Here is a 21422-nt window from a genome sequence, read left to right as displayed (position 1 = left end):
CTGCTCAAGTTGTCTCCCCGAAATTTCGGACCGCGACTGCAATTCAACAGACACCCCCGGATTCTCGCCTTCTGTCCATTCAATTCCCCTCCGCGCCACCTCTCTCGGCGCTTTTGGTGATTCCGGTCATCTTCAGACCCTCAAAAAACGCAACTAGGAACCCAATTGTGTGGGCGTGAGCTTCCATAACACCAACCGCCATGGCAATGCGCAACCCCGTCCTCCGAGGCCTATCCTCCTCTCGAATCCTCCAGACAGCCAGCATATCCCGACAAAGTATTCGCCCTCTCTCTCAAAAGGTGGTTCCCTCAGTCCCATCGCCGACCCCATTCGTCCCCGACGTCCCAACCTTCCTCACCCTAATCGGCCGCCAAATGTCCAAACACTCAAGCAAAATCACCTCATGGGAACAACTCTTCGCCTCCAGCTCCGACCAGCTCCGCAGCCTCGGAATCGAAAACTCCCGACAGCGCAGATACCTCATCCGCAAGCGCGAGAAGTTCCGCAACGGCCTCCACGGACCGGGCGGAGACCTTGAACACGTCGTGGACGGCGTCGCCCAATTGCGCGTGGTGGAGATCCCCGTACCAGCAGCAGCAAATGCCTCCAAGACCGGCGTAGTCCGTTCCTCCGCCCCAATCGTCCCAAAGACAAAGAAGGTTGTCGTGAACCTCACCCCCGACGCAACGGAATACACGCACGTCGTCACCAAAGCCCTGAAGAAATTCGCACACATGAAGGTCCAGCGCGGCAATAAGATCATGGGTCCCTTCCTGCAGCCGATGAAAGGGACGCACGGTACTGCTGCGACTATCAGCGTTCAGGAGGGTATGTGGGAAGATAAGCGTGGTCACAAGGTTGACGGTGGTGAGCGACGACAGAAGGAGGTCCGGGCGAAGCTGAGACTTGAGGAGCGGAGAAAGGCATGAAGGAGCAGGTATTAGTCCCTGAGTTGGCGTTTGCTCTTTCTCGTTTCTTGCATATCTGTTAAGCTTAACCCCGCGATGGAACATGTTTCTTCTACAATGTACTATACTATACTATATCAGCATCCATCCATTCCACCAGGTCCGATTATATCGAATCGTATTCAATTTCTTATACATGTCGACGCGACTTCTACGGCAAATAGAAGAAAGAATGAGAGCATGTCGCGACAAATACAACGGCAAGTAATTTTATCCCAAGGCATTCAGACCTAGAATCAAGATATAGCATTTGTTTACTTGCAAGGTCTAGAAGAGTTTGCTTCTCAATATAGAAAAAAATCCAATTGGTGCTTATTCTACAAAGGATTACTAGGAGGGAGGGAGATAGCGATATGGGAAGGCCATAGATGCACATAGGAAACGCCAGTTGCCTCTTCATGTCAGGCAACTTGTGTGAAAGATGATCCAAGGCTGCTCGATATCATAGACGCTTCATTGGAAACGTGCCAAGTCAGATGCTAGCTGAAGCTTCGCTTCAATAATATCTCGAACAGTGGTTCCATGTACTGATTATACAAAGTCGCCAATCTAGTACGTTTTAATTGAAAAGAAACTCGGCCGCCTTGTGCTGAGTTGACGTATTGCCAACCTACTATGACCGCATTTACTGTATCTTCTGGTGATACTTGGCTCTCAATTAAACCGAATACTTCATAAACACCTACACGCTTGTGCTTCAATCGAGATATGAGAATGTGCATGACCTAGAGGCCCTCAGCTTTAAAGCACTTAAACTACCACAATTGCCACAACGATGAAAAGCAGCCTCGAGAATATTGGGAGCAATAGAAGCCTAGAGATATGTTGCAGTGATGCCTGTCTCGTGAGGGAAGACCGTGATGGCGACATAGACAGTGAGTAAATGTTCCATGCATGCTTATCTTCAGAAACTGACCCATTCCCTCCCCCGAAGTGACGAATTCTTACCTTTACTGGGTCAATCGAGGTACAATGACAAAACCATATTCCGAAAATTTTGAGGCTGTGGATGGTGCCTACAGAGACGCTGCTACCCATTACGCATGGATTCATCCTTATCTCTCATCAAGCCAGACCGAGACCGGCGAAACTACTGTTTTGACCCTTTGCCAGAACAGTGTCGCCGAATAGAAAACGGTGTATGAGGACAAAAAACCATGACATACTATTCTAAGCAAACTATGAGTTCTCAGCAACCACCAGCGAATCCAGGTACCTTTCAAGGTCAAGTGATGTCCACAGCTATGCTGCATGAGTTTACTCATGCGCCAGCTAGCATTGGAACTCCTTATCTGAGTACGTATTCCCGCTGCTGGGCTATGTTCTTCTTCCTCGCGAGTCAGCTCATCACATAGAATTAAATATGAACCAATACTACTAGTACCGTATGTGAAAATAATCATTTCCCTGATATAGGTGATTTCACCAGGACTAAGCTTGAAGTGGTAGTTGGGTGCGATCATGGAGATGTGATCAGTTGCTACCAGGTACTAGTTTGCTTCTTGAGGCGAGCCCCCACTACGCTTTGGCGAGATCGGCCCCACTGGCACAGTACATAACCGATTATTCTCTCTCGATGATCGGAAGATGGCCGATGATTTGGGATAACATACGAAGCGATACAAAAATCTTCTTTCCGTTTGTCTTCGATTTGAATGTTTTTTAATTTGCAGAAGCCCGCCACTAACGCTCCGTATTAACTCCCACATACTATGCATCCACTTTCTCACCACCTACGGCCCCAACCTTGGAAGTTAACTGCGAATTGACCGAGCTCGGAAACTGAAGACACAGAAAGCCGAGAACATTTCCTTTTTAGGGGTCTTCAGTCATTCCCAGTCTAAGTTCCCTTTATTCAGAATGAACAACATTGACTATGTGGAGACTCGCCCTCGATTTCATGATCATGTTTACTATTCAAAAGACCTCGACGACTCGGAACTAGCGGATCTCCCCGTCCTTGGGATCCTCCATTTCACTTTTCAACCTGGAGTTGACGTTTCCCATCCGCAGCAGTGCCCTGCAACTGTATTATGGAAGAAGTCGTTGAAATATGTATCGACAATTCCTGGATTTGAAAGGCTATTTTGGTCGCCAGTGAACGATAACGACGCCTCGTCATGTCAGCAGGTCGTCGTCTTAATCCAGTGGAAAGGCGTCTGTGGATGGAGACATTTCCAAATTTCCCTCGGATTTAGTATGATGCTAGGCTATATCACAGAAGCCTCGAACCGTTGTATCCAACATACTCTGCCGCCCGAAATTCCTCGCTCATGTTATCTGGAGCTAGTATCTTTTCGATTCCCAGATGGTAAAACGAACTTCAAAGCTGAATGGGACAGCACATTTTCACTGTTTAATGGAGGTGCTTTAGCCGTGGCCGGATTATTACACGCCAGTGGAGAGTGGCTAGAAAGAGACATAGATACCGAGGATTACTTCTTCGCTGGTCTACTTTTCTGGAACTCAGGCACAGGGTTTGGAAATCGGAGCATTTTAGCCGGTCACATAGCTTCCCTCGTGGAAAATGGTTCTTCAACAGTGTCGGTATACACAAGCGAGTTGAGATTTGTCTCAGTCGACGATGCCTCTATACTTCAGTCCTCCGACTCTTTCACGGGCTGTGAAATCTCCAAAATCAGACATGCGGCCTTTCAAAAGCCCGTGCACCCAAGATACAGCCTTGATGAAGATATTTCGCCGGGTTTCAAGGACATTTACCATAAGAAAAGTATGAGCATGGCGAGGATAAAGCCCCCCTGAGCGTATTGCTGCTGGTCCCGCTGGTGTTTGGTATATGGCGTCAAATATTTCTCAACATCATATCCCGCGTCACGTACAGTTTAACAAACCAGTGGCTGATACAAAGATGATCCATTTGGCTGATATAAACATGATCTCTTTCCGGATACGGGGCTGGAACCAGCGTTTACGAAGCTCCTTCGAGGCGTTACGGATGAGATTATGGAAATTGGGCGACTGCCCATTCCTTTCTTGGGGTGAGGATCCAGTGAAGGAAAAAGACTGGACCAAGATTTTGCTCTACATTGGTAAGCATCGTATACTTTACATCATGTTCAATGGGTTAGACTGACTTCTGCCTCGTTTTAGACCTCTCAAAGCCCAATCAATCTAAGGAAGATACCTATTCTCACATGGAACATTATCTTTGGGAATTTTCCGAGACCTCTGGCGATGATATACAGAATCTCCACCATAGACTGTCTGCCCCTCCACGAGGTATGTGGGGTCGTGGAAACCCAGACATATCATTTTATGAAGTTTCATCGGATGAAAATGACCGACGCGCATTTGAATACGCCATGGTGAATTACGCAAAGTGCGTCTGAAACCTCACCCCCCTCACCTGAATTACTGCGTCTCAGACCATTATGTTCAAGGAATTCCTTATCTCGCAAGATCAATCACTAACGTTGCCATTCCGGCTTAATATAGGACTTTAGATCAACAAGTCATCCTAGGATTTCAATCATCCCCATGGTCGGGTCTTTCAGCAGGAGGCCACATCTGGGCCCCTCATAATCATCTAGCTGGTGATGATATAAGCGCCCAAAATTTCGTTTCAATATTCATGTGCGAGAGGGAGGGAGCAAATCAAGAGTGGTATAATGACTTCGCTGAACGAGCCTAAACCCAATACGACCTCTTGGGTCATATCGTTGACTTGATACGAACGTTGACCAAGAGTATCGAGAACTACTATGTGGTTTTCGAGAAGGAAGATCCTTGGATGGCAGCAGATAAGCGGGAAAAGTCCAAGCGCATACCGCCAACTAATCTCAGGCCTAATGGAGAGGAAATGCCAACATCTGCCATGAAATGGTTCGGCCCGGGCTGATAGTGTTTAGGCATCTGCCTCTGGCATCTCAAAATCGATATACATTTCATTTCAAAAAAAGTTCCCCACTGGGGTTTCCCATACTAAAACCTAGCAGTTTTAACACCACAAATCTCCACATATTTATATGATAATTTATTTTCTTTAAAAAAAAATTAGTGTAAATCATTACCTAGGTACGCACAAGCTTCTTTGTAACGGCTTATCCCGTTACATAGGGTTATATAACCTGGATATATATAACACCTGTTTACCATCTGGCATAGATGATGAGAGTAACCTAGATACCTTTAAGTTCTTCTTTACTATAACCTCTGTCTTCTCTCTGTGTGTGGCTCCTATACTCCAAAGTCACCTAAATAGATTAATACTGATGTTACGTTGCAATGATAAGCTGCATGTATCGTCATGACTTGTTTCCTATGTAGGTTTCTCGGGGCTAAAGGCACCTCCGCCCAACAATACGTTGTTGCCCAAAATTGCGGCTCCTATCTAGCATATAGGCTTATTTGATAAATAAAGCTACACTTGATAGGTGAGACTCTCTATTTTCATCTTCACCAAGTATGGTTGGTGGTCCAATACCGAGTAACAACTGCCCCTTTTCGAAATGGGCCACTTGGGGCTTACGAGTTGATTTGGCCCACTACAAAATTTGCAGTATGAACCGAGGCTTAGAGGCTGCTGATATGCATATATAGACTTCATTGCTCGGAATAAATCACTCACGGGCTCATAGGCATCAAGGCATTACTCTCATTTATTGCAAAGGAAATATTCTCAAGATGCATCTACTCCCATACGTTTTACCCTTTGGTCTTGCTGCTGCTGCATCAACAAATCCCACTGATGAAGATGATGGGGCATTGCTTGCCTTTTAATTTGGAGCATCTCTCTTATAAGACACATATAGCATAAAGCCGCGAGGAGAATGAACGAGCCCATTAGATGAGAGTCAATAATTGGTTGAAAGATGAGAGGACGTGCCTTCAAAAATTCCAACTGTAAGCGGAAATTGCTAGTTTCTGAATAATTTACTAGCTTCAGATTTATACAGAATGGTGCCGTACACCCTTGAAGCGTGTGTTTGGCGTGCTATTGTCACTTGTCCCATGCTCCCCGGATTTTCCCAATAGGCTCCCTTCTTCTTTATCAAATACCATCTCGATGTGCCTATCTGTCGGCCTGAGCACGACTATTATTTTCAGGGGCCTTGTCGTTTCAATACCCGTGCTTGTGCCATGCATCGACGATATGTTAGTAATATCCGAGTGAAAGGCGAGTGCAACCAGATCTATCACATTCCTCCATTGTGAGATAAATACACCTGAGATGCAAAGCGAATAAAGAACATGAGTCACTGCAATCGCGACGTAGCATAGGAGGATGATGATGGAAACCAGTGTTGAAGTAATGATGCCTGTCGTTCCACGAAGGCCGTAGGCAAAGCCTGTAACCGCGGTTTGGAACGTCAGGCGGTGGTATTGAGAATCCGATGGAGGTGCTGTAAAAAGTTGTCCATCGTTTATTTGCAGTACTTGGTTAATGTTGGTGATTGTGCCTTGGAAGGTTGCATCAGCGCCAACACGAGCCATACGATCTGCTATGAGAACAGCGATAATGGCTTCAATTTTATCTGGCATATACTGGCTTTCTCCATCAGACGAAGTTGCTGCGGCTAACAGAATGTCAAAAGGGCTAGAGGAGGTGTTCTGCGCCGTGATGAGAGACGGATTGACGAGCGAGGCCCAAGCTGGGCTAATCTTCACATGGCGGCCATGATACCGACCAGTAGAATCATCCTGCGGTTGGTACCAGTTGGGTGGTACGCCGTTGACAATGTACGGGAGTCCAAGAAAAGATGACTCGATGGTCACATTTGCCCACTGCGCATCAATAGTGCAAGCATAAGTGCTTCTGTCAAGGGTTTGCTCGATAATGGGAGTGACTAGGGCACCAACAGATGCGCGTATGAGCTCTTGGCCGGACAGATCAACCCATGTGATAGATGATGCAGCTGACTCAAAGCTGACATTGGTCAAGTTCACCGGATGTTCAACCAGAGTGGGTTGGTCTGTCCCGCTCGCAAGCGTTGGAAATTCGGGTGTAGCTGTGGAGCTTGCACCGTTACAAGCAACATAGACAGCAGGTTGGAGGGCATCAACCGACCAAGTGATATCCTTGTAGGTGCAAAAATTCTGTTCCCTGATGCTGCCTCCTCCAGAATAACATCGAGCGCCATTCGCCCTTAACCAGATCTGTCGAATTGTGTTCACTACGTTGGCTATCGCGGCGGGTTGTACAGTCGCAGTTGTAAACTCTGGCTGGTAGAGCGAAAAAGGACCTCGAAACCGCGAATTCAGCGTTCTGATGGAGACTTTACCTGGGATTTGGACGCTCTCTGGCATTGCACGGATATTACCAAGCGCTTCATGCCCCCAGTACTTGAAAAGGTTATTAGCAAGAGAGGTCCAGGTGCCCAGACTGCCGCATGTTTCCGGTGAGTTGGTACAGTTTTCATTTCCTGTCAATGATAGAGTTGAAGGCCACAGTTCCTGGGCGGTCGCGTTTAGCCAGAAAGAAGTCTCGCCTGCTGGCCAGTCACCCAAGGTGGGTTTAATTGCGGTCGCCGAGGATGGACCAATGCCCACTCCGAGAAGAGTGCAGATGATGATTGCTGGAATAATATAATATTTTCGTTTGAACGTAGCGCAAGACGTAGCGCGGAATTCCTTAGACCAAAGATAGGAGATTTGATTAAACTGAAGTCCGGCGGCGATCGCACCGAAAGGTAATCCCTCGCCAAAGACAAGCTGCTTAACGGTCTCCGAGAAGAGTATTTGCCCCAAGGACGAAAGAATCAACAGTTCGTGCAATTTAGCGGCAAATTGTAACGCAAGTAGCTTCTCCGTATCCTGGCCGCTCGTCCCAGTGAGCTCTTTGCCTACCCACAACCCAGCCGTATTAAGAGCGGCAATGACCACTGCCGATGCTATCGCCAGTAAGTGGTGGGCGGTAGCAAGCCAAGCCGACCAAGGTGCTTGGTTCATTAGCGATTTCATATTATCAAAGCCCTGCTTCCTTGGGTATGCCGGCCATTGCATTTTCTGAAAGCTTTGCTTCAGAAGCGTGATCTTCCGCCATCTGTTCCTCCGTCCATTTCTCTGCCTAGTTTCAGGCTTCTTTGCCTGTGATTGAACCGCAACGTTCGCATAGCTGGCGCTGTGTAATGGGGCTTGTTTTCGAGCGCTACTTCGGGTCAAGCTTGAGCTAATATCCTTATGAGAAGAGTAATTATCTTGAAGATATCAAAACTTTACCTTTTGCCACTAGTAGTGTTGTCGGAAGCTGCATCAGCCTCGCTGTATGCCCTCTTCGCCTGTATAACTGGACCGGAGGGAGGAAGATTTCGGTGTCGGTCCATCAAGAAATTGATGGATAACGGTATAAGCTCCCGTGAAGTCACTATTTTTTTATTGAGAAAAAAAAGGTTTGCAGTCAAGGGCAGCTGTTCGCCCCTTTTTACGCTGGTTGTGAGGACGGCTCGCCTGGTTGTTGGAGCAGATTTGGCCCCTTAAACGCGATGGAAAGGCAGAGACCACATAGTCACTACGAAGATAATATAACAGAGTCTGCCTTCTCGATGCCATGACCGAGGCTTCATTGGTCGATGTGCAGGATATTTCTGCCTCGGCGCTTAGCCACTCTGCACTGCCTAGGAAATTCCAGTGCTAAATTGGGTCTAAAAATGGGAGGAGGAAGGGGGGGGGGGAAGCGAAACCAAACTTGATCATACATGACATGACTCGCATCACATAAGTATATGATATTAGATCGTGACAGAAGGAAAGCAGCGAATAGGAGTCTAATTTCACACTGCGAAATCATTATCTGAATCATTTTCTAAATTCAAAAAGTCTCTTTACATATTTAAAACGGGGCATCACCCCTCCAGGTGAAGAAGATTCAGGTGCCGCCGCTCAATATGTGATCGGAAATGGAGCACTTCATCCTCCCATCCCATCAACACAATAATAATGTCTTCCCAGTCTTGCACCTCTGGTCTAGATGTTTCGGGTCCATTAATCTTCTGCAACGACATCATAGCACGTTGGAAATGGCTATACAAGGAGGTGATTAGGAGCAACAGAAATAAGTAGTAATAATAAAATAGAAATGGGTAGTATGATACAGCGGGTACAATCCAATCATTCAAACATCGACACGACGACAGCAAACGCCGCGAAGAGAATTGCAAGGTCGGGCCAGGCCCTAGTGACATCTATGAAGGTCAAGGTCATTAAAATAAAGTATAGGCAATGCTCGTGTCTTTGTCCTTTATGCGTTTTTTCTTTCTGTGCAATGCGCAACCATAACTCCAGTCCTTCACGCCTTTGTTCCGCGCTTCTCGAACTGCACGAAAGACTTGCCAAGAGGCTTGGAGAACAGGGACTATCGAGTGAGTTAGTACAGGCATAGCGAAAAGATACCGCGGGGATAACATACCGAATAATCAGTCTCGGGAATTCCGTTGTTGCCGGGAGTACTGGTGAACTTGAACTGCTTCACCAAGGCGACGAGAATCGTACCGAGCTGCACATAGGCAAACTGCTCACCAATGCAGCGATGGCGTCCAGCACCAAATGGAAGGTAAGGGCTGTTAGTACCCTTAGTAACAAGACCGTATCCGTAATCGATCTTCTCCTCGTCCTCATCCTCTTTCTCAGCAGGAGCCTCGTCCCAACGGTGAGGCTTCCAGTTCAGAGGATCGGGGAAGAACTCCTCCGATCGTGCAGAGACACCGGGGGAAGAGAGGACGTTGTGAGTAGTCGGGATGACGTAGGGAGTTCCCTCGACAGGCATGGGGTTCTTGACAGCGCGAATGATAGAGTGAATCGGGGCGTGGATGCGGAGAGTCTCCTTGATGACCTTGGAGTGGAGATCCAGCTTCTGCAGGTTCTCCCAGGTAAGAGGCTCGTCGCCAAGAACACGGATCTGCTCTTGGTACAGCTCCTCGGTGATCTCGGGGCAGGTGGCGAGGCGCAGGACGATCCAGGCGGCGGTCGAAGAAGAAGAGTGCTGTCCAGCCATCAGGAGGGCAATCATCATGTGTGCAATCTCCTTGTCCGGGATAGGGGTGCCATTCTTGTAAGTGCACGACATGAGGTTCCAAACCATATCCTCCGAATCCTTCTTGCCACCGTCCTCGCGGCGCTTGCGGATGATGTCAATGTAGGTCTCGGTCAGCTTGCGCTGCGCAGCGTCGCGGCGGCGGTTGTGAGGCAGCGGGGCCCAGGGAAGCATGAAGTTAATGGGGGCGAATCCCATATCCAGATCGTGGTACATTTCGGCGAAGGTGGAGTTGAATCGGTCGCGGACTTCCTTTCCTTGGAGCGAGCGCGAGGCAGTGTAGATGGTGATTTCGGAGATAATCTTCGAGACGTCAAATGTTCCCTTGTTGTCCTGGAAGGCGGGAGAGCTCTCGACGAAGTCATTGACTTCGTTGGTGATGAGGGTAACGTAGGAGCGAAGCGCGTCGGAGGTGAGGCCGAATTTCACGAACTATTTGCAAAGATTCCGGTTAGCTGAGGAGTTCATAGAGTACTGTGCCTTTTGAAGTATCTCGATCATCTTACCTTCTTTTGTTCCATCAGCTTCGCGTTAGGACAATCGTAGACAACATCGTGGCCAAAAACGGGGGTGGTGAGTGGCGAGTAAACCTCCTCGGCGCAAACATCGCGCAGTTTTCCGTTCAGAATGAAGTCGTTACCCTTGGTACCCAAGTAGACAGTGGTCTTCTTGCCCAGGAGGACAAATGTAAAGATATCGCCATACTGTGGGGTGGAAGGAGCCGGGGGTTAGCGACAATTGAAACAATTTCCAATTAGGGGGGAGAAAGGATTGCGCGGCAAACAAACCTTTGCGCGAGAGGACTGGAAGAACTTGTAAGGTTCCATGCCATAGCTGATGGTGCTCCCAACGAAGGGGAACCAGTGGAAAACCAGAGGGGGCTCATGAGGGCTCTTGAACAGCAATTGACGAAGGACATTAACCACGACGGAGAGGGCAATGAAAGACAATGCGCCGACTGCCACGATGGTGTAGATGGACTGGTCGGAGCAATGCTCGCAAAACGAGTCGAGAATAGTTGCGAAGAGACCCATGGCGATGTGTAGGATGCTCAATGGGGGGTGTTGACGAACGGGGGGGACTCTTCAAGGAGGAAGAGGTGGGAAGGGGGGGGAAGATCGCAAGAATAATAATCTTCACTGTCATTCGGCGAAAGGCTGGACCCGCCCCCTGGTTCCCGCCCATTTCAAGTTTTTTATTATTTTATTTGGACTCCTATTTTTTTGGGCTTAATTCTCGTTTAAAATGAACAAGGCTTTAATTGGCTGGAATCTATAACGTATGATTTTCACTGGTCCTTGAGGCAGATAAAAGCCCGGAGTCCCGGAATTTCTTTTGAATTGGCATCAAGGGAGTTGATGCCTCACGCCACTTCGGCCACTTCGGGGGTGTTGTCCGCCGGTACCTGACGATCGCACGATATCATCTAAGAATGGAAAAAAAAGAAAAACGTATGATTCCGACGCCATCTACCTATACATTGAAGTTCCTTTTTACTCACACAGCCACTGTGCAAGCCCAACGCATGATTTCCCCCTTGGACAATTAAATGAAACAAGAAAATACTAGAAAAACAGAATTGGAACACGACATTCAGATCCACCGAAGCAATCTTCGATCCCAGATCTACTCTTCATACAATGCGGGATCTCCTCGAGCACCGAGGTTAGCGAAGTCTCGAGGGCCGCTATTGTCTCCAGGAGAAGGTTCTCGACGAGAGACTTTCGCCGGACGGTTGTGAACACGCTTCCCAGCCTCATTCTTGCGGAATACCTTGATCGGGGCAGCGCCATCCTCAACATGTTCACTGAACTCAGCCGCATTCACGCTACTTAACAAAGTGCGTTCACGTTCAACCTTGCGCTTGGAGAAGTCCAGCTTACCGAGTGCGCCCGTCAGTCCATCGGTACTATCGTTGACGCTGAGGGGCTTCTCATTAAGCCACGGGTGTTCGAGACAGTCGTCGACGCTGATTCGTTTCTCGACATCGACAGTAAGCATTCGGTCGATCAGGTCCAATGCTGGGTCTCCCACGGAGTCCCAGTATGGTGATGGGTAGTCGAATCGACCCATCTTGATCTGTTGGGCCAGTGTCCACGGATTCTGTGGCGTATACAGTTCATCCGAGAAGGGCGGGAACCCGCAGAGACAAATATAAAGAACCACTCCCAAGGACCAGACGTCCACGGCTTTGGTATAGCGTCGCTGTTTTGTCTCCTGTAGGATCTCGGGTGCCACATCTACACAATTAGTTTCTTTTCAAAAGGCTCACAGTTGGGGGTCGTAAATAATAACTTACAACTTGGTGTACCACACCTGCGTATCCCATATTAGCACATGTACAAGCAAAACGAGATGAAAAGGGATGAATAGAAAGCTTCACACTTACAAGGTGGTTGTGAATGAATCCTCGCCGATGATCTTCGCAAGTCCAAAATCACCCAACTTGACAGTCATTTTCTTGTCTGCAAGAAGGATGTTCTCTGGCTTGATATCGCGATGAACGATTCCTCGGTCATGCTGAAAATGTATGTTAGCATCAGCCTTGTCGTTTCCGCGTGATACAGCATCTAGATACCAAGTATTTCAAGCCCTCAAGGAGTTGGCGGAAGAGATGGCGGGTCTCGGCCTCGGTCAGTTTCTGCTTGTTGACAATCAGGTTGAACAGCTCGCCTTCGGGAGCAAGTTCCAGAACGAGATGAGCAGCATCGGCTTCATCGAATGTATCCTTCAGACAGAGCAGATTCGGATGATTGACACCCATCAAGAGAGCAATTTCTTGTTGTAATGCCTCGCCTTGGTTCTTCTGGGAGTCACCGGGGCGCTTTTCAAACTTTTTGACGGCAAACTGCTTTCCAGTAGCCCGCTCAACACAGAGGTAAACAGTCGCAAAATGGCCCTTTCCAAGTTGTTGTAGGATCCGGTATTGTTGGCGGAATCCATGCGTGTCTCGCGTACGAGGGTAGCGAAAGACAAAGCGAGCTTCGCCCAGAATAGACACTTCGTCACCATCTTCAAGCTCGCGATGTTTGTTTCGTCCCACTATAGCGTCGTTGACAAAGGTACCATTGCTCGAAAGATCTTCCAGCATGGCAACAACATCTCCCTTACGCTTCTCCGAGAAGAGAAGAAAATGTCGGTTCGAAATGGTGGGGATATTAATCACCAGATCTATTGACTCATCAGCTTTCAGGCGTACAGCGCCCGGGATAGGAAATTTGCATACCGCACTCAGGGTGACGGCCGATCAGGTAACCACCGGGAGCTTGGCCCTTCTTAGGAGCCCGTTCCCGTGTATCACAGCTATTACGCTTCTTCAGAACGAACGGATGGCTCACGTTGTCATCCAGCGGGAGAAGATACCCCCAAACACCCTCGGCACTCTCATCGTCGACCTCGTCCGCAAAAGCCCGCGGCGGGTATACAAATTGCGAGAGGGCCTGAGTATCACCCGGCGGGGAAGACACTGTCTGCGAGATATCGGGGTTATGACTCGGGCTGTCCGGTGGAGTGGCAGTGACTTCTTTGCGAATGTCTGTCGCGCTCGAGTTGGCATGCGTCAGCGGGGTGGGGAGGTAGTCATGGTCCACCGGCGTCTCCAGTTGTTGCTGACTCGATATTCTTTGGGAGCGTCGGGGTTTCTTCTGATCTTGCGAGTCCGTTTCGGGGTTGACCTAGAATTGATCGAGCGCATGGTCAGCAAGGCCACTCCAGGCAGATATGCTGCGTCAACGTCAACGTCAACGTCAACGTGGATAGTAGTACTCACTCTTCCCCGTTTGAGCGAGCTTTTTTCACGAGGCGGCATGGCTCTTACTTATAGCACACAGACCCCTAGTCTCAGGGACTTGTCCACAGGCCAATTAGCGGGTGATAACCGGATGAATCACTGCGGCATTGACGTTCCAAGACGATTTTACAGCGGCCGGGAAGGGACAAGGAAATCCCGACAAGATTGGATTGAATTAAACAGACTGATCACAGACCCCACGAAACGACGTGAAATTTGGGGGGTGCGAAAGCTGTTGAGGAAGTCTGGAGGAGGTGGGAGGAGGAGCTTGGAAGTCGCAGCTCGAGGGAGAAGCGCGCGCCGCCACCCGCCCCAGCGAAATGAGCCTCGCCGGAGTACTCGGTGTTAGTGTTATATTACGAGTCTTTGTCTATATCTATGTTGTTGTGATTGTACATATGAATATACATATAGCATACATGTAAATAAGGAATATATAATTTAAATTTCTGAGGAATTTACAATTTACTCATATTCGTAGAAAGGAGAATAAACAAACAAGGCTCATTCCACGGCGAGGACAAAATTGGCTCCGCAAATCGTGACACGTGCCGAGCTTCCCCCCTTCCCCAGAATATTGGGGGATTCTCCTTGAACTTGAACTTCCCAAGTTCACATCTCTGCACTTTCGCCGAGATGGATGGGTACGTAGTCTCTTTCATATCTGATTAACTCCCCCGTTTATTAATGACCCCTTGCAGTCTCTCCGTCGGCATCAGGCGCTCCGCCTTTGAGAAATTGGCCGCTTTGGCCGTCAAGCAACCTGCCCGAGGCAATGAATCGGACCTCGTCCGTCTGAATCAGCAAATCCGGCCAGCCCGTCAGGCCGATGGTATTCTAAATGGTGTCTTGAAAGACAAATCCCCGACTTCACGGGTCCCAATGGTGCGCAAATCGAGACCGCCTGACCCCCCGCTTGCTGGGGACACACATTGACGTCTATTGATAGGGAATTCGGGAACTCGACGTCCTTCTGGCTCTTTGCAAAGCTGCCAATTCTGTCAAGGACCAAGAAAATGCGACCAAGTTGGTAACTCAACTGGCTCGCTACTTGCCCGAAGCTCCCAGCCAGCTGTTCCGGTCGTCGCCTTTCCTACAAAATGTCAAGCCATCGCCATGGGAAACACTCACCAACAACCTGACCACGGCACTCCTATCGCTTGGGACAAGGTTCCCATCATTGCGTCAAGTTGTCGTCACTTCGGCGACAGAGTTCTTGAACAATTGCAGTGAGGCTATCAACGCGGTAACTCCTTTCCAATACTCGTCGAGCGAGGCAGGTGGCCGCGGAGTCGTTCATGAGTCTATTGCCATTCTGTCAATTGCAGTCTCCCTGGTTGGATTCCTTGAGTCTTCTGCCAAGTATACCTCTATCTGGTCCTCCGGCGAGAAGATTCGAATCATCGATGGCCTGCGGGTCATGCTCTCCGAGCCATTTATGATCGCGGTCGAGACAGCCTCATCCACTATTCGTAATGCAGGTATGACCGAGAACTCATTCAAGGACTGGAGAAAGTACACGCGTCGCTATGCAGTCCAAGGTCGGCCCCTAGGTGCCATGCTAGTGCAACAGGGCTTCATGCGCTTTGTCAAGTCATCCGCTGCATCCTTGATCGAGTCCCAGAACTTGTCCGATGACCAACTGCTAGACGAGTACATGGCAGGAATGAGTATCGCGAAGGGCTATGATGAGGCTGACATTGCTCTGGTCGAGCGTATCACCGATCTCATCAGCGAGGAGATTAATTTGCTTGCAGATGGCTCCGACTACTTACAAGTTGGTTCTCCTTCCCAACAGCGACTGGCCTTTTCCGTCAAGGGAGATGCGCTAGTCGGTTTCTTGAATTGCGTCGTTTTGGGAGAGGATGCTACAAACAACGATGTTCTTCTCTCGTGGCTTGAGGACACTCTGGCTGATGCTCGGCAAATGGCATCTGATAGTCTGGCAATCATTGCTTTGAAATGCACGGCTATCCTCGCTAGGATGTCCTCGAGTGGTGCTTCGATAGGGAGACGTTGCTTGTTGAAATTTTTGACTCAGGGGGGGAACTCCTACCGGTCCAATTGTTGCCGTGGCTGCTAAATGCCTTGCTCAAGTCCTTAGCATTCTTTCAGAAGATGCCGTTATTACCACCCTGTACTCGCTGGGAAATGCACTGAGCCCTAGCGCAAACGGTGATTCCTCGGCCCAGGATCAGTTCCTCGGCGATCTCGTTGGCAATGCAACCAACCTTGGCGCATACAGAAACGGCAGCCAAACATCTCTCTCTGCCTCTGGGGAAGAGGATCTTCTCATCTTCAGGAATGTCATCCACGCGATTGTGGCTATTGCTACTAGCTGCAATGATGACAAAATCACTGCTCTGGCACAATCAATGCTGCTTCAGAAGGTTGGAAAACTTGGGGTCGCGGTAGATGCGTACATCATCCAAGAAACTGCCGTCCTCGCTTTGAGCAGTGGGTCGGCCGAGTTCCAACTGTTGCTCAAATTCTATACTCGCATCTATCTTGATGGAATGCACAAGAGTTTGACTGTGATTTCCGAGGCAGTCAAATCCGCCATGTCACAGCTGGCGGTGATTTTGGATCGACACTCCCCTCTTCATAGAATTTACCTCATTCATCTGTTGGAGAGTATTGTCAACAAGGGTGATGTGCCGGATCTCGAGACAGAGCGCCATAGGGAGGTTGTCTTTGCCTCGAGCGATATCACCCCTCTCTTGAAACCACTGTCACTCTTGATCTCTGCTCCAAAGACCTTGGAAATGTCTCATTCTCCGCTCGAATATGATGATACCATCATGTCCTTGTTCCGGGATGCCTGGTTTAATATTGCCGTTCACGGAATATCCCTCAACTCAGCTGTTGCACAGCAGCATATGAAGGAGCTTCGTTTGCTTGCAAGCCACTCCCCGCCACTCATCGCCGAAGAACGCATGGAGTCTCTCGAGAGTGATGTAGAGCTCAACACTGTTCTCAGACGAGGCTCCGGGCCGCAGCGAGTTTTGGAGCAGAAAAAAACATTGATTGCAGAGCTTGCTGGTCGCGAATCTGATATCAAACGGCTGGATTATCCGAGATCGGTGTTCCTCAATGCTGTTCTTTTGATTGAAAGCCTCCGTGCGTCGGCAGGTGACTGCACCAAGATTCTCAACTACTTCCGCGACCCGTCTCTTGCAACCCCAGAAATGGTTGTATGCATGAGCGCTGTCGCCGACAAAACTGTTTCTTGCTATCTATCGCGAACAGTTTCCGGAGAATTCGACGACTTCTCGGCGCCGTTCTTGTCTAAGCAGTTGGCAGATTTCCTGGTGGCTTGCTGCCACCGCATTGAAAGGGTTCAGAGTATCGCCACGCAATGTGTTGATAAGATCATCCGCGAATGCCCTTCGGCTCTGTGTGAGAAGCATTCTCTCTTTGCTCTCTTGGAAATTCTGACTGTCATGTGGTCATCCTGTCTTCAAGGAGAGCTGGATGAATTTGAGTGGAAGCCATCTTTGGTTTCTCCGATGGGTATTGTTCGGGTGGATCTGCCTGATAACTATGCTTTTAGGAAGGTGACCCTGGACCGATTCCTTGGACATGCTAAAGCATGGGTCACGGCGGTGCTGAACATTGCCCCTCTCGACATCCAAGGGCTCCTTCAGACCTATCTCTCGGAATACGATGATGATGGGGGATATGGTCACATCTCGATGGGCCGATCTTTCGCATTGGAAATGGGTTCTCTGATTCCACAGAGCGACCCTCGACTAAGCTCCCTTGATAGTCACGACAGCAGTGATGTCAACCTGGCTTCTGATTTCATGGCACTTTACACCACTCGTCAAAAGTACCGCCGTCCTGATATGCGCTTGCTCCATGGGCCAAACTACGATCTATTCGGAACTAGTGGCCACCCACCCGAAGCTGAAATGTCCCCCGAGTCCGCTGATCGTCTGGAGGCTACTCTTTCCCATATCTATGGGCGCAGTGTCAATGGCGAGGATATTCCGCTTATTGAGGTCCGGGACTTGCTTAGACAGGCCGCTGGTCTCATTTGCAGCAGCAGCAAGCCCCGGCTGTCGGTTGTTCACTACCTTGTTGCTCTGCCCTTCCGAATCTTTACCAAAGAAACGATCAAGCTGGGAGTGTCTCTCTGGCTTGGGGTCATTCATGAAAACCCTAGCATTGAACCCCGAATCCTCTCGGAAGTTGTCGAGGCATGGGAAAGAAGTGTTCAATGCCGACAAGGGCTGTTTGACCCGTCATTCGAGTACGTTCCTCTTCCACATGAAAAAGTTTCAACCAAAATACTAACAGCCTTAGATGTGTTGACCCAATGCATGCCCAGATCGAGCTTCTTCCAACTGACAAAGCTCTAATGCTCAAACAGCAGCAAGATGCGCAGAACGCTTTATCGCCCCACATGCGTGTTCTCCAGTTCTTCGAGAGCCATTTCAATGCCGTACGCCTCGGAAACCTGCAGGATCAGCAACTGTTCTGTCGACTGGTTAGCAGCACGGTTGTGGCCCTCGCGAATACCCAAAGCCACCCCCTGGCAAGAGAGATCCATTTCCGTATAATCGTATTCGGATTGAAGATCCTCAACAACCTTCGACCACGAGACGGCCCGGCAACTTGGAAACTCAAGGATCAGATCCTTTCGGCTGCCCTCGCCTGGTTCAAACATACGCCGAGGTATGTCCTGGCTTTTCACCCTCGTAAAGTAGAGCTTATTTCTAACATTTGAATCTTCTAGATGGTCCTTTGGCGGCAACCGTCTACAAATCAAAGCTGAGGATAAGGTCTTCGTCGATACCTTGTCTATGCTCCGAAGCGTTGCAGATATTGCCTCTCAGTCGCAAGGATCCTACAAGTCTCTGCAAGCTAAGCAGGATCTGTTGCAAATTCTCATTGAACATGAGAGATCCCGCCTTCGGGTCTGGCTGTTCCCTCTGGAGCCAGAGCGCAAGCACCATATGCCCTTGATCGGAGGGAAGAATCCCGCAGAGGTATTCATTCCATGGTTATCCCGATACTTTTACTTGAGACTGCCTCTAACATGGTCTACTAGGGTGTTGCTTCTTTCCTCCGACTTGCGTGGTCTGAGAGTCCCGGCCTGGCTATTCAGCTTGCTGCCCGGTTCCCATCGCCAAAGATGCAGCAGGATGTTCGATGGCTTATCATGAACTTCCCCGAAAAGGCCATCACCGAAGCCTGTGCCCTTGAAATCATGTTTGACTCGTCTTTGCCATCTGATGTCAATTTCCAATTGAAGGTAAGTCCGGTGTATCGGGTTCGAGGTGGAAGTCGAGGTCCCTTCAGTGAGCTAATATGTTATCTAGTATTTGCTGTTTTGGGCACCTGTCAATCCTACCGAAGCTTTGACATACTTCTTGCCCGCTTATGGTAACCATCCATTCATTCTGCAATACGCGATGCGTGCTCTGGAAAGTCACTCCATGGATGTCCGCTTCTATTTCGTTCCTCAATTGGTCCAGGCCCTGCGATACGATGCTCTGGGATACGTTGAGCGTTATATCCTCGAAACCGCCAAACTATCACAGCTATTCGCGCATCAAGTGATTTGGAACATGAAGGCAAACTCCTACAAAGACGAGGATTCCCAAATTGTAAGCTTACTCTGGCTCGTCTACCTTTCCTTCTGACAATGATCTAACCATAACACACTCGCTAGCCGGATCCTCTCAAGCCGACACTAGACCGCTTCCTGGATAACTTGATCTCGAGCTTCTCTGAAGAGGAGCGTATCTTCTACGAACGAGAATTCTCCTTCTTCAGTGAAGTTACCGGTGTCTCAGGTAAGCTTCGTCCTTACATCAAGAGAAGCAAGCCCGAGAAAAAGGAGAAGATCGAAGAAGAGCTGCGCAAGATCAAGGTTGAAGTCGGAGTTTATCTCCCCAGTAACCCCGATGGTGTGGTTGTTGGAATCGACCGCAAGTCCGGAAAACCGCTTCAAAGTCACGCAAAGGCGCCTTACATGGCTACTTTCCGTATCCAAAAGACTCGACCTCGTCTAGATGCCAAGGCCGCTGCCCTGGTCCACGAGGCCGGCCACCAGCGCCAGGTATCCGTGCGCACGAAGGAAGCCGAGCAGGAGACATATGAAATCTGGCAATCGGCCATTTTCAAGGTCGGTGATGACTGCCGTCAAGATATGCTTGCCCTGCAGATGATCGCAGCCTTCCGCAGCATCTTCTCCAGCGTTGGCCTCGACGTCTGGGTATTCCCATACCGAGTCACATCCACCGCGCCTGGATGCGGTGTGATCGATGTGTTGCCGAATTCAATTTCCCGCGATATGTTGGGCCGCGAGGCAGTCAATGGTCTTTACGACTACTTCGTCTCGAAATACGGCGGCGAAGACTCAATCCGCTTCCAAGAAGCACGCACCAACTTTGTCAAGAGTATGGCCGCGTACTCGGTCATCTCCTTCCTCCTCCAATTCAAAGACCGACACAACGGTAACATCATGGTCGACGACGCAGGCCACATCATCCACATCGATTTCGGCTTCTGCTTCGATATCGCACCCGGCGGCGTCCGATTCGAACGCGCACCTTTCAAACTAACGTCGGAGATGGTGGCCGTGATGAGCGGCACCCACAATCCCGCACATCATCCTAGCGGCACTTCGGGTATCAGCTTGCCGGGACATAACTCGCACAACCCGACCAACACCCAGCCCTACCGCTGGTTCGAGTCGCTGGTGGTGAAGGCCTTCCTGGCCTCGCGACCCTACTGTACGAAGCTGGCGCATATCGTGTCGTTGATGCTTGATAGCGGGCTGCCGTGCTTCAAGCCTGAAACGCTGCAGAATTTCCGGGCCCGGTTTGTTCTCGAGAAGAATGAGCGCGATGCTGCGGAGTATATGCGGGATCTTGTGCGCAAGTCTTATATGAGTGTTTCTACCAAGGGATATGACCAGTTCCAGCTCATGACGAACGGAATTCCCTACTAAGTGGAGTAGATAGTACCTGTGTGGCCTTAATTTTCTCTTCTTCGTCGATGCCTTTTCGGACCGATTGATTAATATATCCTGATTTACTTTATTTATCGATCTCTTTCCAGTTGTAGCTGTAGTGTAGTCTATTCTAGAAACGTTTGAACCAGCCTCCCGCAGCCTCCCGTTCAGATTCCAAGGTGCACTACCAGACCATACCATCGCCGTGATTTGGCCCAAACCAAAATCACCTAGCGCCTCTCCTTCAACCATCCATTCATCTTCGGAGCAAATAAAGTTCGCCACAAGGTTTCCCCGGTCGATCATTGTTGACAAAGGGCGGGTGGTTGACGTCACGACTTTCTAGCCACCAGCAATCTGATGACGGAATCAGCCTCGATTCTAATAAGTTCATCAACAATGGTTCACGCTCGGGGAGGCTGGATAATCCTTGTAGTGTAATAGGTTGGGCCGGAGTGTAGGAGATGGTGTGTGCCTTGCATCTCAGACAAATTAATTACTACTACCAGCATCCATGTCAATATAACTAGTAGATATAGCTTAATTACTACCTGCTCACAGTATCCACTGCCACTAGGGCTAGCTGTTGCTCAAAGTGGCTCCAATCAATGACGAACTCCATTCTCCAATGCGCCGGACGTGGCAAGGCTATGATTCAGAACCACCTGCGATTGAGGGTAGCCCTTAAAAGAGGCAAACGCCTTGCCA

At 49.2% G+C, this 21422-nt stretch overlaps 7 protein-coding genes across 7 annotated transcripts; 4 read left to right on the top strand and 3 right to left on the bottom strand.

The window, feature by feature from the left end:
- Positions 1 to 200: 200 nt before the first annotated feature.
- On the top strand, positions 201 to 929 carry N7533_012458 (mitochondrial 37S ribosomal protein mS41; the record flags this gene model as incomplete). The annotated part of the gene is made up of 1 exon (XM_057109108.1): positions 201 to 929. The coding sequence occupies one exon, from the start codon at positions 201 to 203 to the stop codon at positions 927 to 929; it is 729 nt and encodes a 242-aa protein (XP_056954209.1).
- Positions 930 to 2828: 1899 nt separating this feature from the next.
- On the top strand, positions 2829 to 3731 carry N7533_012457 (uncharacterized protein; the record flags this gene model as incomplete). The annotated part of the gene is made up of 1 exon (XM_057109107.1): positions 2829 to 3731. The coding sequence occupies one exon, from the start codon at positions 2829 to 2831 to the stop codon at positions 3729 to 3731; it is 903 nt and encodes a 300-aa protein (XP_056954208.1).
- Positions 3732 to 3765: 34 nt separating this feature from the next.
- Positions 3766 to 4620, top strand: N7533_012456 (uncharacterized protein; the record flags this gene model as incomplete). The annotated part of the gene is made up of 3 exons (XM_057109106.1): positions 3766 to 4018; positions 4080 to 4308; positions 4425 to 4620. 3 exons carry the CDS (start codon positions 3766 to 3768, stop codon positions 4618 to 4620), a joined length of 678 nt encoding a protein of 225 aa, XP_056954207.1.
- A 1256-nt stretch (positions 4621 to 5876) lies between these two features.
- N7533_012455 (uncharacterized protein) lies at positions 5877 to 7931 on the bottom strand (the record flags this gene model as incomplete). Its single annotated transcript, XM_057109105.1, has 1 exon — positions 5877 to 7931. One exon carries the CDS (start codon positions 7929 to 7931, stop codon positions 5877 to 5879), a length of 2055 nt encoding a protein of 684 aa, XP_056954206.1.
- A 1282-nt stretch (positions 7932 to 9213) lies between these two features.
- N7533_012454 (cytochrome P450) lies at positions 9214 to 10991 on the bottom strand (the record flags this gene model as incomplete). The annotated part of the gene is made up of 4 exons (XM_057109104.1): positions 9214 to 9279; positions 9334 to 10389; positions 10464 to 10661; positions 10746 to 10991. The coding sequence occupies 4 exons, from the start codon at positions 10989 to 10991 to the stop codon at positions 9214 to 9216; spliced, it is 1566 nt and encodes a 521-aa protein (XP_056954205.1).
- A 592-nt stretch (positions 10992 to 11583) lies between these two features.
- Positions 11584 to 13765, bottom strand: N7533_012453 (uncharacterized protein; the record flags this gene model as incomplete). Its single annotated transcript, XM_057109103.1, has 6 exons — positions 11584 to 12197; positions 12257 to 12273; positions 12347 to 12477; positions 12536 to 13128; positions 13184 to 13631; positions 13727 to 13765. The coding sequence occupies 6 exons, from the start codon at positions 13763 to 13765 to the stop codon at positions 11584 to 11586; spliced, it is 1842 nt and encodes a 613-aa protein (XP_056954204.1).
- Positions 13766 to 14383: 618 nt separating this feature from the next.
- Positions 14384 to 20711, top strand: stt4 (1-phosphatidylinositol 4-kinase STT4; the record flags this gene model as incomplete). The annotated part of the gene is given in 9 exon segments (XM_057109102.1): positions 14384 to 14391; positions 14449 to 14632; positions 14697 to 15769; positions 15789 to 18002; positions 18056 to 18427; positions 18489 to 18741; positions 18804 to 19007; positions 19075 to 19362; positions 19428 to 20711. The coding sequence occupies 9 exon segments, from the start codon at positions 14384 to 14386 to the stop codon at positions 20709 to 20711; spliced, it is 5880 nt and encodes a 1959-aa protein (XP_056954203.1).
- Positions 20712 to 21422: the final 711 nt, after the last annotated feature.

Source organism: Penicillium manginii (genome assembly GCF_028828005.1).
Source record: "Penicillium manginii strain IBT 31320 chromosome Unknown utg000009l:1.0-3297300.0:1.0-3298630.0, whole genome shotgun sequence".
NCBI lineage: Eukaryota > Fungi > Ascomycota > Eurotiomycetes > Eurotiales > Aspergillaceae > Penicillium > Penicillium manginii.
This window is presented reverse-complemented; position numbering and strand designations above follow the sequence as displayed.